This window comes from Aristolochia californica, unplaced genomic scaffold (assembly GCF_029961685.1).
Source record: "Aristolochia californica isolate CCGP_79_NKW_82.1479 unplaced genomic scaffold, dmAriCali1.0.hap1 SCAF_1, whole genome shotgun sequence".
NCBI classification, from domain to species: Eukaryota; Viridiplantae; Streptophyta; class Magnoliopsida; order Piperales; family Aristolochiaceae; genus Aristolochia; species Aristolochia californica.
The window spans coordinates 3712404-3727180 of record NW_027181770.1 but is presented as its reverse complement, the minus strand read 5'-3'; the positions used below and the strand labels follow the sequence as shown (position 1 = coordinate 3727180).

Here is a 14777-nt window from a genome sequence, read left to right as displayed (position 1 = left end):
TTCATAGCCAATCAAACTGTCTAGCGCTTGTTTGTGGAATGAAAATTGACACGGACGCTGGATTTTGGCAAGAATTGTGGTATAGAAATTAACATTAATATCGGTATATTTTTGTTTTTTATAAATCAGTAAATATTCAATTTAATGACGACATTTTTTACAAATAAATGGCAATCATCAGGCTAGCTTTATAGTGTCTGCAACCAGGAAAAATTGATTTGGTTTCAATTTTTATCTCATATTCTATTTTTTTTTTTTTAATTTCACCCGTTAAGTGGAAGAAGAATTTCACTCTTTGGGTAGGAGTACAAACAATAAACAAAAGAAGCATTGCCCGATCAAACTATATTCAGAGTCACAAGAACAAGCATCTCGGCTCTCTGTTTGATTTTGAAACATTTCCTCGGGGAGAAACCCAGTTACTCCCGTATTCCTCCAACGAATTTCAATGGTAGTCAGTATGGTCAAGACCTCACCACTGTTCTCCAGCGTAATCGAAGCTCTGACTTGCTGGGAGCTCACATCAGCTCTGAATTTGGAAGTATGCATTTGAAGAGATCAATAATCTGGAGGACTTGTAAAGAACCCGAATGAAACTAAACTGCGACAGTCTTGTACGCAATCAAACTGCACCACATATAGCACCTGAAATTCAAGAAACGAGATAACTTACGAGGTAGTTCTTCCAACTCAATCAAATATTATAAACATGGTCTGCCTTAAATATGTAGCACAAAAAACTATCTTCGGCCATCATGTTGAGTAGTACAGTGAAAACATTGTTTCAATCTCAAAGAAAATGGAAACAAGTCTCCAAAATGCATGAAATGGACGGGGATAAGAAGGCAGAAAATTCCATTTTCTTCTAATTGCATTACCATGAAAAAAATAAATTCCAACAGCATACAAGTTTAATAACAAAAAATATCAACAGCACAGAGAAAAGGTGATACAAATCATGACCATGTGTCAATCTACTCACAGAAACCTCCAAGTACTTGGAAAATATAGAAAAACCAATGTAGGAGTATTATAACAATTACAGACAACATTCTTGCATATGAAAAGAAAAAAACCGTATGTGTACATGTATTACCACTTGCTATAAGACTTTGAAGAGAAAAGTTAACCAACATTACCCTCTTTCTCTTTTCTTCAACAAATAATCTGGGATCAACAAGATTGTTATTGTCTTTTTACAGGTAATGTAATTAAATACAAAACAATTTCAAAGAAATGTTCACAATGGTATAAATTCCTATTCCAGAAAATTTCTCCCCATATCTGGTCAATTTTTTTATATTTTCGAGAGAGGGTGACTTTATCTGCCAACAGTAACAAGGCCTATACGGATGTCACTGGAAGCCTAATGAAAGATAAGATGATATGCAACAAGGTCTACATTAGCAAGTTCAAAATTTTAGAAAAATAAGTTTATTTCAAAAAAAAAATTAAATTAGAAATTAACGCTAGCAAGAGGTAGCATGCAAAGCCCTAGCAACAAAATGGAAGGAATTCAAACTGTCTCAGTCCTTTTTCCGTCAACCACTCCTAAGGTGAAAACAAATATATGACTGACATGTTTCAGGTGACAATGTGCAACAACGGTGACAATATGCAGGCTAACATTGATATAAAGGGACAGCAACGTGGTTTCTATTACTATTACGTAGGTGGTTTGTCAAAGTTGGTAACTATTATTGCCATGTTATAATCATGTTGTGCTCAAGTTTTTCATGTTTATTTATTTTTTGAATGCTACTCTCATTTATTTTGGAACAGAACCTAGGAGTGGTAATATGTTGGGAAGTGTACATAACTTGTTGAGGAGAGTGCCAACACAGGAAAGATGATTAATGTGGAAAGCAGAAAATAAATTTCATTCTTTGATGCAAATATATTTTTAGCAAATATGGTCAACTAGCTGAGACTTGGTTTGCTAAAATACACACCAGAAGTCCAAGATGACGAGCAGCAGAGCTTCCCTTCATCGACATACTTGACATCAAGGCCAATAAACCATGAACCAGCACTGACATCATCATGCGCATATGTACAAAGGATTTCTCTGGATTAAAATTGAACACCGAAAGTGAATCAGGTATGGAAACTCAATCTAATCCCTGAGCCAGATAAAATAACCATCTGGACACCCTTTGAATAAAGCTTCCCTACCGTCTCTTACTAAACGGAAAGGGACATATTAGAAGGGAATCAAAAGGCATATTTAATATTCACCTGTTTATAGAGATGAATTGTGCCAAAGCCCTGGATATAACAAACATTTCCCCAGATGCATGGCGGAGGTATCTGTGCAAAACATGGTGTTAATTTTTTTAATCTGAAACCAAACATATAACCACTATCACAGGTGAAGGAATGTATAACTAGAGGAGAATATTGAATTTTGGGCTAAGATATAAATGTCTGCATCAAACTTTGCATCTTGTTGGCAAACTATACCAGCCGCACATAAAACATTCCAGGGAAAATAACATATTTAAGATAGATTACTATTAGCTGATTTTATCATTTAAATACCATGCACACACTGTTCATGCTGAAAATAACAATTGTTATAAATTGGCTTTCAGCTCGTCCAATATCTCAATATAGCATGAGATATCTTAGCCTCATAAATCAACTTAACATCAGCACACTTATTGACCTACATAGTTTCTTTCAGAGGACTAAATCATCTCACACTTTTTCTCTTCAGGCTTTTTGCCACCTCCTCTTATCACTCTTTTACTATTCTTAATAAACTCACATCACCAAGTCCAGGGGTTAAAAAAAAGATAAAAGATAAAAGACTCGATATTTTTTTACCAGAACACCCCAGATGAGACTTGAACAGGGATACAAATAATTTTATTTAACATTCAAACTTTGAGCTTGATTATTCTTGCAATTTTCTAACTCATTTTAACATTGCAGCATCACACAACATATGGAAAAAGAAAACCATCTTAAGAGTAAGCAGGGGGGGAACATGGGTGGCACAACTCACGATTTTCCATCCCCAAATTTCCACCAGTCTGGCTCATACCATTTGTGACCCCTGGAACAATCTAGCAATGCCAAGTTAGTCAATATGCAGAAAGCCAATTTGCTTAATGAAAACTTATGGCATGATTAAATTTGGAGAAAACTCACGGCTCAGAGAAAACTTCGCCTGATTTCATGCACCCAAGATATACCCGAGGCTTGTCCCAATGATTTGCAAGCATGGTTCCCAAGGCATCTGAAGGGTAACATGAAACAATACATGAGAATTTTTCTTTAGATATACCTCCTTGACACAAATTTATACTTTATGTAAACCAACTGTTAAAAAAAGATAATTTTAGCAAACTTCTCATATGAAGAAAGGACTCTCAGTACCTATAGGGCCTAAATTTCCCAACTTTTCTGATAAATGACAGCAAATCATTAACTTTCTAATAACAAAATCGCATCATTTTTGGAAATGGCAGACAAAACGAGACAAAGACAAATAAAGATCCGATTAGAGTTATAAACTTGAGCATATTGCAGTATACCGGAAAACATCACTTATAGTTTTTTTACCGGGGCAGAAGCAGTAGTTCTGGCTGGACACGTCCATTTTAGTAAGGATACTCAAGATTTTCATTTATCAAAATTTTTGCTTCAGAAATCCACAGTGCACATATATTTTCCAACTATTACTAAGACCAACATGTCAAATTGCCCAGTAGTTCAACTAATGAACAAGTGCAGTCTCACCAATATTGACATAAATATCATCATTCACTTTGGCATAGAATTCAGCATCCCAGGTATCAGCAGCATGAACAAAATATGACTTCGTCTTTTTTGGAAGCTCTTCAAGAGCCTCAATGTGATTGTCCTACCAAAAGCAAATAAGATGTGATTAAGATATTGAACAACACAAACTACAAAACCAGTTAGGAGACCAGACAGATGTCTCTTTGTTGAAGATCTTGAGTTCAAGCCTCATATATGATTGGTTGATCATGTAGCAGATCTCCAGGGGAAAAAAAAAAGGTCCAGACTGTTGCCCAATGAACCAGGTTAAACTGGACCTCTGGGACCTGCCTGGGTCTTATAACCAGAAGATTGGATCCTTAGATACCATAGAAAACCAGTGAGGCTGATTGATTTGACCAGTTAACAGTGAGTAGCACCATCAATTGGCTTCCAACTCTTAAATGCTAAAAATATTAATATAAAGGGGACTATAAAACTTCAAATTACAAAAAAGGAACCAGTTCTTGCAGTTGTTTGAACCAGTTTGACCATGACTCAGCCACTCCTATGAGTTGATGGCCAAGACTTGATTCTTTAGAACAGAAACTACAAGTAAGTATTAGATGCCTATTAATGAAAAGAAAAACCAAATTTGACAAAGCAACAGCTGGACCTACAATAATGATGAAGTCATTTGTCTGCCTATTTTCGCTGTCAATGGCTCTGTCCAGATTGTCCCCCCGGTTCGCACTGCAACCCATTTGAGCCACTCTGTAAACTTTTAACTCCAAATATGTACACTAAAACTTGTAATATGACTAAAATAAAGACCTTCTTCCTATGACAAATCTAAGAATGATGCCTTTATCTTCCTCCATTTTTTTCCGTGCAGCACCTACAGAAGTAACTTAGCTTTTGAGCTTGTAATGCCATAAAGAAACAACACAGTAGCATTAAAAAAATAAAGAAAAGAAAGCATGCAGAGCAAGAATCATATCTCTCCACCCAAAACTTAGAGTCCTTTGAAATATTTCATGCAAGCAGAACAGGATACAAATTAAATAAGTTGCTAATCCATGAAACACAACTGAAGAATAAATTAGATTCTGAGTCCTTTAAGGAGTTTATCGATATTTTATGGCTTTTTTTTCTTTTGTGCATGTGGAAGTGGTGCAGATGCTTCTACTAAAATGCAAAAGATTTGAAGGAGCTGAAATAGCTCACAAAGAATAAAACTATGTACTTTATATCACGAATAGGGAGAGGGTAGACACAGATAGCCTGGGGCTGTCAGTTTCAAGCTTGTCTGAAATGGAGTTGATACCATTCAGAATATGGACAAACACAATAACTACATGACCTTGTGCAGTCATATAGTAAAATATGCAATCCAATTTCCAATGCCATTTGCTTACATAGAGTCCCTCTCAATAACCACATCACCTGAGAACAGAGGAGCTGCATCAAAGATCAGATCAGCTATATACAGAATGGCAAAGTATCAACGAACCCCAGGTGGACTCAAATGCATACCCAAGACCCATGGGGTCCAGAGCTCTCCTGGGAACTACCAACAAAAATAAAGATTGGGGAGGAGGTGCACTATTATAGTAAAAAATAATTAGATTTTACATTTGATATATAAATACAGTAAGTAGTTTTCTTAAGGTAATGAATGACAAATATGTTTCTTCTGTTTAAAAACAGATACTTCAGGTTGGCCCTTTTTCCAGTTACAACCCTGTGCTATGTAAAGCTCGGTGCATCATTGTTCTTTATACTTCTTCATGATTTCAGCACTACTCTCCAAGTACAAAATTTCTGTCATGAAGATGTTACATTTTGATTTCCTGCAGTGAGTTAGTTTGTTAACCTAATACTAAATATTCCACAGCATGAAAATTTGGTACATCTGTGGATCAAAGCTCTTCCACCCATTACTTTCTCGTAAAACTCAGTTTAGCTGATGAGTGAAAAAAAGATTGCTGTATTATCTAGGACTTTTACTCCAATATCAGCAGTACACATGCACATGTCTTCTCATGTTAAAAGACAATACATGCAAAATTTTATTTAATTCAGACTGATTTAGCTTAGCTGAGACTGCCGAAAATTTTAACAATCTGTAGAATATGAGGCATGTCATCTCATAGATGATATTTTTATTAATCAGATAACTAAGGAAGAAACTCACAAAGGAGAGGGTATCCTACCGGTTGGCATCCATGATCTCCTGATTGCGTCCCTATTATTCTTGTGGCCAAACTGTGTAATGATTCCAATCACAGCCAACAGTTTTTTTCGAGAACGGGTCTCATTATTGTCAGATAAATATTTTGACACAAACCCTTCATGCCTAGCTGCTGCCAGTTCCATCTCAAGAGCGGATAATCTCTTCTGCTGGTCCCTAACAAACAATTAAATTTTAGCCCCAGTAATTTGGAAAGACGAAAAAACTGCAACTTATTAAGTGGTATAGTATCCGTCATAATGAACTTACTTGCAAGCTATAACTTTTAATGTATCATCAACTGATATGGTCGACTGCCCCTGAAAATGGCAAACTATTCATAAATCCGGATCCGAATTGTTGTGTGCAGCTGGCAAAAACTAAATGAAACGAAAACAGAAATGTGAATAAAATACCTGACCCGTTCTCCTATCGAGTTCTTTAATAAGAGAAACCCGGTTCTCTGCATCCTGCCAGAGCCTGCACCAATAAGACGGAAAATACAGGAAAATGCACTAAATTAATACATTCCTCTATTTATCTACGAATTAAGACTGCAATGAACAGTTGAAGTCAGCCTATCAAATAAAATAGGTCACATAAGCGCATGCTTCTCAACAGATCTATAAGACACTACAAAGAAATGAACAAGATAAAATGGAATGACCAAAACACTAACCTGCCAGCGACATAAATCGAGGCAAAAGTAGCAAGCATCGATAGCATTAGAGTCGAAATTCGAGACCGGAAAGCCATCCCAGACAATCTGGCATTCGATCCCCGACTCTGCATTTCTACTGTAACATATGGTACGGATCTTCACGGCTAAGGTCGTCGCAGTTCGAACAACTCAGGTGAAAAAATATTTGATTCCGGATCCAGATGGAAGTGATACCAGAGCTGAATCAAACAGGAATAAATCTCCGATGACGGTGAAGGAACAGAGACGAGCACAGCGGCTTCTGGAGGAAACGTAACACGGACGTCCTAACAAATATTCAGCTGCAATTACAACGCACCAGGGAGAAGTAACTTCTGCATAAAGGGATAAACCGCGAGCGGGTGCAAGAACAGACAGAGCGACAATGTCACACTCCCACCTTCCGGCAGTGACCCATTGGGCTTTCCGCTGGTCTGAAAACAACAAAACGCTCGCAAATCATAACGAAATTTTTTTGGTTTAAAACAAGGAAAGAAATATTTGTTATTATTTTATACAAGAATAATTATCTCTAATACATTTTTAAGTTCTTATTCTTAAAATATTCCTATATTAATCAAAATATCAGTAACGCACCTTTTAAGTTTTTTAATTATAGATTTAAATAGAATAAATCCTAAATTAAGGCATGTTAGTATGAAAACATTGGAAAGGTTTTTCCAAGTAAGAAATACAATTCTTTGGTCGGCCTTAGACCGTAGCCGGTGGCACTTGCGGTAGATAAATCCGCCGCTGTAGCACGTCTAGAGAATCACACGTGACACACGACGTCAGCTTGATGACCTCGGCCGACTGTCCACTGTAACTTCTCGGCTGGGATCGAAAGATGAGTCGAGCCGCGGATCTCGGCAGGCGAGACCCTTCTCCCCCGCTCGTGGACAACCTGTTCCTGTACTCTTTGCAATTTCACTTTTGCAGCCGTAAATATAAACCCCTACGAAGCCTCGAGCGAAGCTTCCCTTAGGTTGTTCTTTTGTGTTCTTCATCTACTCCGGGTGGGAATCGCTCTCTCCAAGTTCGTGGCGAGGACATATCGGTGTCTTCAACCGATCCGAAAATGAACGACGCAGATGTCTCCAAGCAGATCCAGCAGATGGTCAGATTCATTCGCCAGGAGGCGGAGGAGAAGGCCAATGAGATCTCTGTCTCCGCTGAAGAAGTGCGTTTCTTTCCGCTTTATGAATTCTTTTTAATTCATTCCTGTTTTTATTTCTCCTTCTCATGTCAGGATAGTTGCATTCGATGATTATGCTCCCTTCGAATTCCATATTACGAATTCAGTTGTCGTTTACTTTAGGCGGAAAAGCTGCAGGACTATCTTCAAATCGGCATCTTCCAGTTGCTTTCATTGATGCTCGTTAAATTAGCATTTTCTTGTCTATCGGTTTAGATAATCTACTGCAACTTACTCTATTCAGTTAGCTCATGTTAAGATCTCATATCTCCGAGCTTATGCAATTTCCTCCGCTGCAAGCGAATATGATAATCTAAACGCTATTAGCATCCTTTTCTGGTTGGAAAAGAGTTAGAGATTGGTTGGCTTATAGTTGAGAAGCTTTTGAATCTCCTGCAGCTCAATTTTGATAGCTGATTAGGGATATTACTTTAAATGAGGAATCTTTCTACTGTACTTCGGCTGCATATTTTACTTAATATGATTCTGGTTCCTATTGTGTTCCTTTATCTGCATGTATTAATGAGGTTAAACACTCCTCTAGGAATTTAATATAGAGAAACTTCAACTGGTTGAAGCTGAAAAGAAGAAGATCAGACAAGAGTACGAACGCAAGGAGAAGCAGGTTGAAATTCGGAAGAAAATGTACAATATCAAACCTTACCTTGTGTCTTTTTTAATGCTTTTTTGTGGTGAAAAAAATTTCTTCAAATTTCAAAACATGATGATGTGGAGTCTATTAGAGTCCGTGGAGCCTCAAAAGAAACAAACCTGTCAACCATAGTAGTGCATGAGGACCTAATGGTTGAAATGGAGACTCTATTTATCTTCTTGTTACTTCAGAATGACTTTGGATTTACATGAATTTTCTTTATGCTTCCTTTTCTTCTTCTCAGAGAGTATTCCATGCAGCTTAATGCTTCTCGTATAAAAGTTTTGCAAGCTCAAGATGATTTGGTAAGCTCCATGAAGGAGGCAGCTGGGAAGGAGCTTCTGCATGTCAACCATGGTCATCATGCTTACATAAAACTCCTTAAAGAATTGATTGTGCAGGTATAGGAAAAACAATTAGAAAATTAAATTCATAGTTTGTAAGTTTATTTTTTATTGGATTTATTTCATACTTTAGAATTTTGTGAATAAAGAAATTGAAAAAGTTTTCTGCACTAGGTTAAAATGCCCATGATACTTCAAGGTGCTATTGTCCATGAATTTCTAGATGCAAGTTTCTTTTGAATAAGCTAGCTTCTAATATTTTGGTTTTATATAATGTCTCTCTTCTCTTGTAGAGCTTGCTCCGACTGAAGGAGCCATCTGTAATTTTACGCTGTCGGAAAGAGGATCTTCATCTGATGGATTCTGTTCTGCATTCTGCAAAGCATGAGTATGCGGAGAAAGCAAAGGTTCATCCTCCTGAGATTTTTGTGGACAATGTTTACCTACCTCCTGCTCCCAGTCATCATCATGCACATGGACCTTTCTGGTAACTCTTCGTCTTTCTCTAATGAACCCATCAACTTAAATTTCTGCTTGCTAAAAAGGGTGGAATCAGTTATCATTCTAATTTTGTTTTCTGCTGCCATTGGCCGGCCCCAAGGGAAACATTGTCTGGCTCAAATATAAAACAAGTTGAAGTAATCAAATTGAAATGGATTGTTACTTCAAAATACCAAAATAATTGTTAATTTTCTCGTGTCAATCGCCATGTGTCATATATGTTTTCTTCCTGTTGTTGTCTCTGGTTTTTAGTTTTTTTGTTGCTATAACCTGCAATTCCTTTCTCTAGTCATGCCCAAGTCTCACAAACAAGAGAGAGCAAGGTGCACTTCTTCGAAAATTACACGAGTACCTGTGCTAGAGATCACATTGTTAAGGCCCCTGGGGACAGAGTCGGGTTCTGATCAGTTTTAACAAGTCAAGCAATTCCAGGAGGCTACTCCCCTTCATGCGGGTCTGGCATCAGTGATTGTCTTGTACACGATCTTGAGACTTAACAAGTGAATCTTTTTATGTATTTTTTGACAAAAAGTGATGCCAGTGAGGGAGGTCTGAAAGCATGATTTACTTTCCTTGAGCTTAAAAATGATGAGCAATACTTCTGCAAATAGAGCCTACCAAAATCACTATTAAATTTTGGTTTGACTCTTTGTTAGTAAATCATGGTGATCTAATGCAAGAGCATGGGTTGGTTGATTATCACATGCTGTTTTTACGTATTAATTACAGTAACTCAAATTGAGTTAGTGATTGTCAGTGATGGTGTTTGTTGTGGTGATTCAGCTCAGGAGGAGTTGTGTTGGCTTCTCAAGATGGCAAGATTGTGTGTGAGAACACACTTGATGCAAGGTTGGATGTTGTATTTAGAAAGAAGCTGCCAGAGGTATGTATTCTACCTAAGTCTTCTCTCCTCATTCTGACATTTTTTCAAAAATTTTACTGAGATTGCGAAAATTGTCAATAAACTTCCCAATTTTGCAAGTAGGGTTAAACTTCTTAAAAAGACTTTGTTCATTTAATATGATATTCTGTGCAATGAGCTCACAGCAATTGATAAACATGCCCGCTAATTCTTAGGTTGATTGTTTATTACTTCTTCTATCATATGTTTCTTTCTTGAGTTGATTGTTTATTATTTCTTTGATCACCTATTCTTTTCTTGAGTTGATTGTTTATTTACTTCTTCTATCATCTGTTCCTATGTCTTTAACAATGCATTCTCTATTGCTTATTGCAGATCCGAAAGCTTCTCTTTGGACAGATTACAGTGTCATAGATCCATTTCTTATATTTGTGCTTCTCATCCATCTGAGAGGGTCATCAAATGGTTGATAAATCAGTTAATTCTTATCGAGTGGCTTGTTTTTGTTGATTCAAGAAATGGTGCTTTGATTGTATTGGATCAGGAAGAAAGAGAACTGGAGGTTCCATTAATAAATGCCAATTTATTGCAGCTAGTGTTTTCCTTTGAAAAGATTAACGAGTAAGCCTTAAATGTTAGAACTGCGGTTCTGGAAAAAGAGTAAAAGGTAGTAGATAACAGTCTGAAGTATCCTGTATTGTTGCTAGATAGAAGGGATTGTAGAAATAGGTAACGGCAATTGTACAGCAGCTGATGCTTTGTGTATGATAAAACTAACGGATGAAATTGTGGTTTTCTGACATGCAAAATTGATTTGAGACTCATTGGGTTAGGTCATAATTGGGACGGGATTGGTTGAATCGGAGTCAAATTTGACCTTTCTATAATGGGCGAGTCTCTCTCAACTCAAATCAGCCACAGGACTCTTGAGTCTAGTTCTGACTTGCCTGATTCGGGACATTGAGTTAATTTTCAATTCTAAGTCGAAAAACTATGGGCAAAGCTGGGTTAGACCGGTCCAATGACTTTCACACGCATAAAATAATGGTGAGATTTTATTTTATTTTATATATATATAAGTGTACATCATTTTCAGTTTGGGTATGTTTGAAAAAAAAAGTCAGATCTGTCAAACCATGCTCTACCCACAAGGTTGGTCCTTCCCGTCAAATGACCTCCAATAAGAACTCAACTATTTTCATCTTCGGAGATTCCAAATCACACTGGCGACTTCTATGCAGCTTTTCCGGCGCAGTCTGCTCCCTTCGGCATGACTTATTTCGGGAGGCCTTCCGGTGGCGCTTCCGATGGTCATCTTGTCATCGACTTCCTAGGTACCTCAAATATTGAATTCTGCTTCTGAACATCACGCACATACAGCATCCATTTCGTGAGTTTGGTACATTCATTAGAGTTAACAAGAATGGACGATACTGCATATCATGACTAAATCTCTTTTCTGAAAGAAAACATAAGGACTTTGAAAGAACGGATACATTTTTCTGTGTGATAGGATGTCGAGGGTGAGCTTCTTCCAGCTTTATTTTTTTCTTTTCCTGAACTTCTAGGAGTTTTATCATGTCATTAATATTGCTAAATTATGTACTTTGTCTAGAACATGTTTAGTGCTACCTCAACTGTCACCATAGTAAATTATTATTTATCAGGTGTAGATTATTTATAGAGTTACAATAAAGATAATAAATGATTACAACTCTACCATTTGAGTCGGCAAGATGGAACTCCGAGAGGAGAATCCGATCTTGATCTTCAGAAAGAGGAACTGTGTTCGAAAGTGGTTTGGAGAGAACAACGACATTAGTAATGGTTGAGAAGAGCAACGGTGGTGGCAGTGGCGGCAGTGAGGTGACGTTGATGAGGACGTCGGGCACAGCGGCAACAACGATGAGGAAAGCGACGGTGACGGCGAGGGGAAATTTGAAAATAGATAACACAAAATCGAAAAACCCTGACATCAAACAAGTTAATACTAGCTTTATCTTTATCACCTCCATCATTACGAAATAAAAAAACAAAAAGAGGGTATTTTGCGTCACATGAAACCTTCTTCGTGACATCAAACCATTTAATACTTATTGAACGGATGGTTGCAACCGATTGAACGACGACACCCGTCTTTCCCGTCAAACACACGAGAAATGTAGTCAACTAGCCTAGAGTCTTGTCGAGTTCCGATATAACTCGGTAGAACCATCATATGCCCCCTCTTGGATCCAAAGTTGGCTAGACTCGGAAGCTGTCTTCAGCAGATCTTGAGCTAATGAGTCTCTTATTGTTCACCGTAACTTCTTCCTCTTTCACTTTTTGTGCAGCTCAAGCTCTTGGCTTTTCGTATCTGAGTCCATAATTGCAATCCATTCGATCAAATTACAAACATAGAGCCAACTATATTAGAACCTCGAATGACAAAGAGCCGTTGAGCTCTATCGTCGGGAAGGCGTTGTCGAGAAGACGAAAACGGAGAGAGAACTATTTTCTTATTGATTTGGTTTACAGGATACAGATGGGGTTTTAAACAATAAGGGGCAAAATAGTAAAATACAATCATTACATAAAAAATGAAATAATGAAATAATTAAAGAAGTAAATACATTCAAATACTCCCCCCTCAAGGTGGCTTATAAATGTTCTTGACAGCCATCTTGGACAACAAAGAAAAAAGGTGAGTAGAGGGAAGAGGTTTAGTGAACATATCAGCTAACTGGTACGGAGAACGAATGGGAAGTAACTTGAGAACGCCCAAAGTAACCCGTTCACGAACAAAATGGCAATCGATCTCAATATGTTTGGTACGCTCATGAAATATAGGGTTAGAAGCAATATGTATCACAACTTGATTGTCACAGTATATCAGCGCAGGAGATTCGACTTTGACTTGAAAATCTTGAAGCAGTTGTTATAACCAAATAAGTTCACTGGCAGTTTAAGAAAGTGTTTTATATTCAGCCTCGACGAAGGAGCGAGAGACGGTGGTCTGCTTTTTGGCCTTCCAAGAGACCAAAGAATCACCAATGAAGATGCAAAAGCCTATAGTAGATCGGCGAAAATCAAGACATGATCCCCAATCAGCATCAGAGTAAGCGCGTACCTGTAAGGAAGAAGTAGAAGAAAACAACAAACCTTGATCAGAATTGGTCTTGAGATAATGAAGCAGGTGATGTACTGCCTGGAGATGAGGAAGGTGGGGTTAGGCCACAAATTGAGTGAGTTCGTGAACGGCAAAAGTAATGTCGGGACGAGATAAAGTGAGGTAAAGTAGTTTCCCAACAAGCCGCCGATAGTGGGTTATATCAGGAAGCAGGTCACCGTCAGTGGTAGTTAAATGAAGCTTGGGATCCATGGGAACACGAGTAGGTTTACAAGCTAGGTAACCTGAGTCTTCGAGTAATTGTAAGGTGTAATGGCGTTGAGAAAGCACAATACCGGCCTTGGACTGAGCAATTTCAAGACCAAGGAAGTGCTTAAGACAACCAAGATCCTTGAGCTTGAACTGAGTATGCAGAAAATGTTTAAGCTCAGCAATAACACTAGAGGAAAGACCAGTTAGGATGATATCATCCACATAAACCAATAGTACAACAAAGGAGGAACCATGACCTTTGGTAAAGAAAGAGTAATCAGATTTCGATTGGAGAAAGCCAAAATTGATTAAAACATGAGAAAATTTGGAATACCATTGTCGCGAAGCTTGTTTGAGACCATAAAGGGACTTGTGAAGCTTGCAAACGAGTTTGGTGGGAGAGGAAGAGGACTCCCCTTGTGGAAGGTAGCCAAGAGGAAGATCCATATAGATTTCTTCAAAAAGATCACCATGTAAAAAAGGCGTTGTTGACATCAAGCTGAGCGAAATGCCAACCGTGGGAAGCAACAAGGGCAAGAAGAACCTTCACAGTGACTAATTTGGCCACTGGAGAGAAAGTGTCAACAAAGTTCAAACCTTCTTGTTGGGTGTAGCCTTTAACTACCAAACGAGTCTTATATCGCTCAATAGAACCATCAGAATTAAGTTTGATTTTATAGACCCATTTGCATCCAATGGTATGTTTATTAGGAGGTAGAAGAGTGACGGTCCAGGTATTGTTGGCTTCCATAGCGGCCAACTCATCACACATAGCCAACCTCCAGTCAGGACATTTCACTGCTTGGTGATAGTACTAAGGTTCAACTTGAGAAGATAGGTTGAGCACAAAATGTTTGTGCGAATCAGAAAGGGCATGGTAAGAAATGGAATTAGAGATTGGATAAGACGTACGGGGTGAAGCAGAGGATGAAGAACTAGTAATTAAATTGCATTGATAATCCTGCAGGTAATGAGGTGGATGAGTCGTCCTAGTAGATGTTCGAAGAGGAGCACCAATAGAGGAAGAAGGAATAAGTGTGGGAAGAGTAGAAGGTGGAGGATCATCAACTAGAACATCAGAAATAACTGGTGAATCATGAATAGGGGAAGAATCAAGGTCGGGAAAAGGCGGAGCTTGGAGGGAGGAATGAGGCAAAACAAAATCAGGAAAGGGGTCAGTAAGTTGAGCTGAACTGGTAA

The 14777-nt window shown here is 38.0% G+C and overlaps 2 protein-coding genes across 2 annotated transcripts; one reads left to right on the top strand and one right to left on the bottom strand.

Annotated features, from left to right (window-relative positions):
- Positions 1 to 317: 317 nt before the first annotated feature.
- On the bottom strand, positions 318 to 7073 carry LOC137956300 (hydroxyproline O-galactosyltransferase HPGT1-like). Its single transcript, XM_068803744.1, has 12 exons — positions 6642 to 7073; positions 6379 to 6442; positions 6233 to 6282; positions 5946 to 6139; positions 4564 to 4627; positions 4410 to 4482; positions 3748 to 3871; positions 3157 to 3244; positions 3011 to 3061; positions 2239 to 2310; positions 1953 to 2068; positions 318 to 645 (listed from the first exon to the last, which is right to left on the bottom strand). The coding sequence occupies exons 1-12, from the start codon at positions 6752 to 6754 to the stop codon at positions 623 to 625; spliced, it is 1032 nt and encodes a 343-aa protein (XP_068659845.1). The 5' UTR covers positions 6755 to 7073; the 3' UTR covers positions 318 to 622.
- Positions 7074 to 7559: 486 nt separating this feature from the next.
- Positions 7560 to 10807, top strand: LOC137942829 (V-type proton ATPase subunit E-like). Its single transcript, XM_068788564.1, has 6 exons — positions 7560 to 7842; positions 8402 to 8502; positions 8754 to 8910; positions 9147 to 9340; positions 10138 to 10237; positions 10592 to 10807. The coding sequence occupies exons 1-6, from the start codon at positions 7741 to 7743 to the stop codon at positions 10628 to 10630; spliced, it is 693 nt and encodes a 230-aa protein (XP_068644665.1). The 5' UTR covers positions 7560 to 7740; the 3' UTR covers positions 10631 to 10807.
- Positions 10808 to 14777: the final 3970 nt, after the last annotated feature.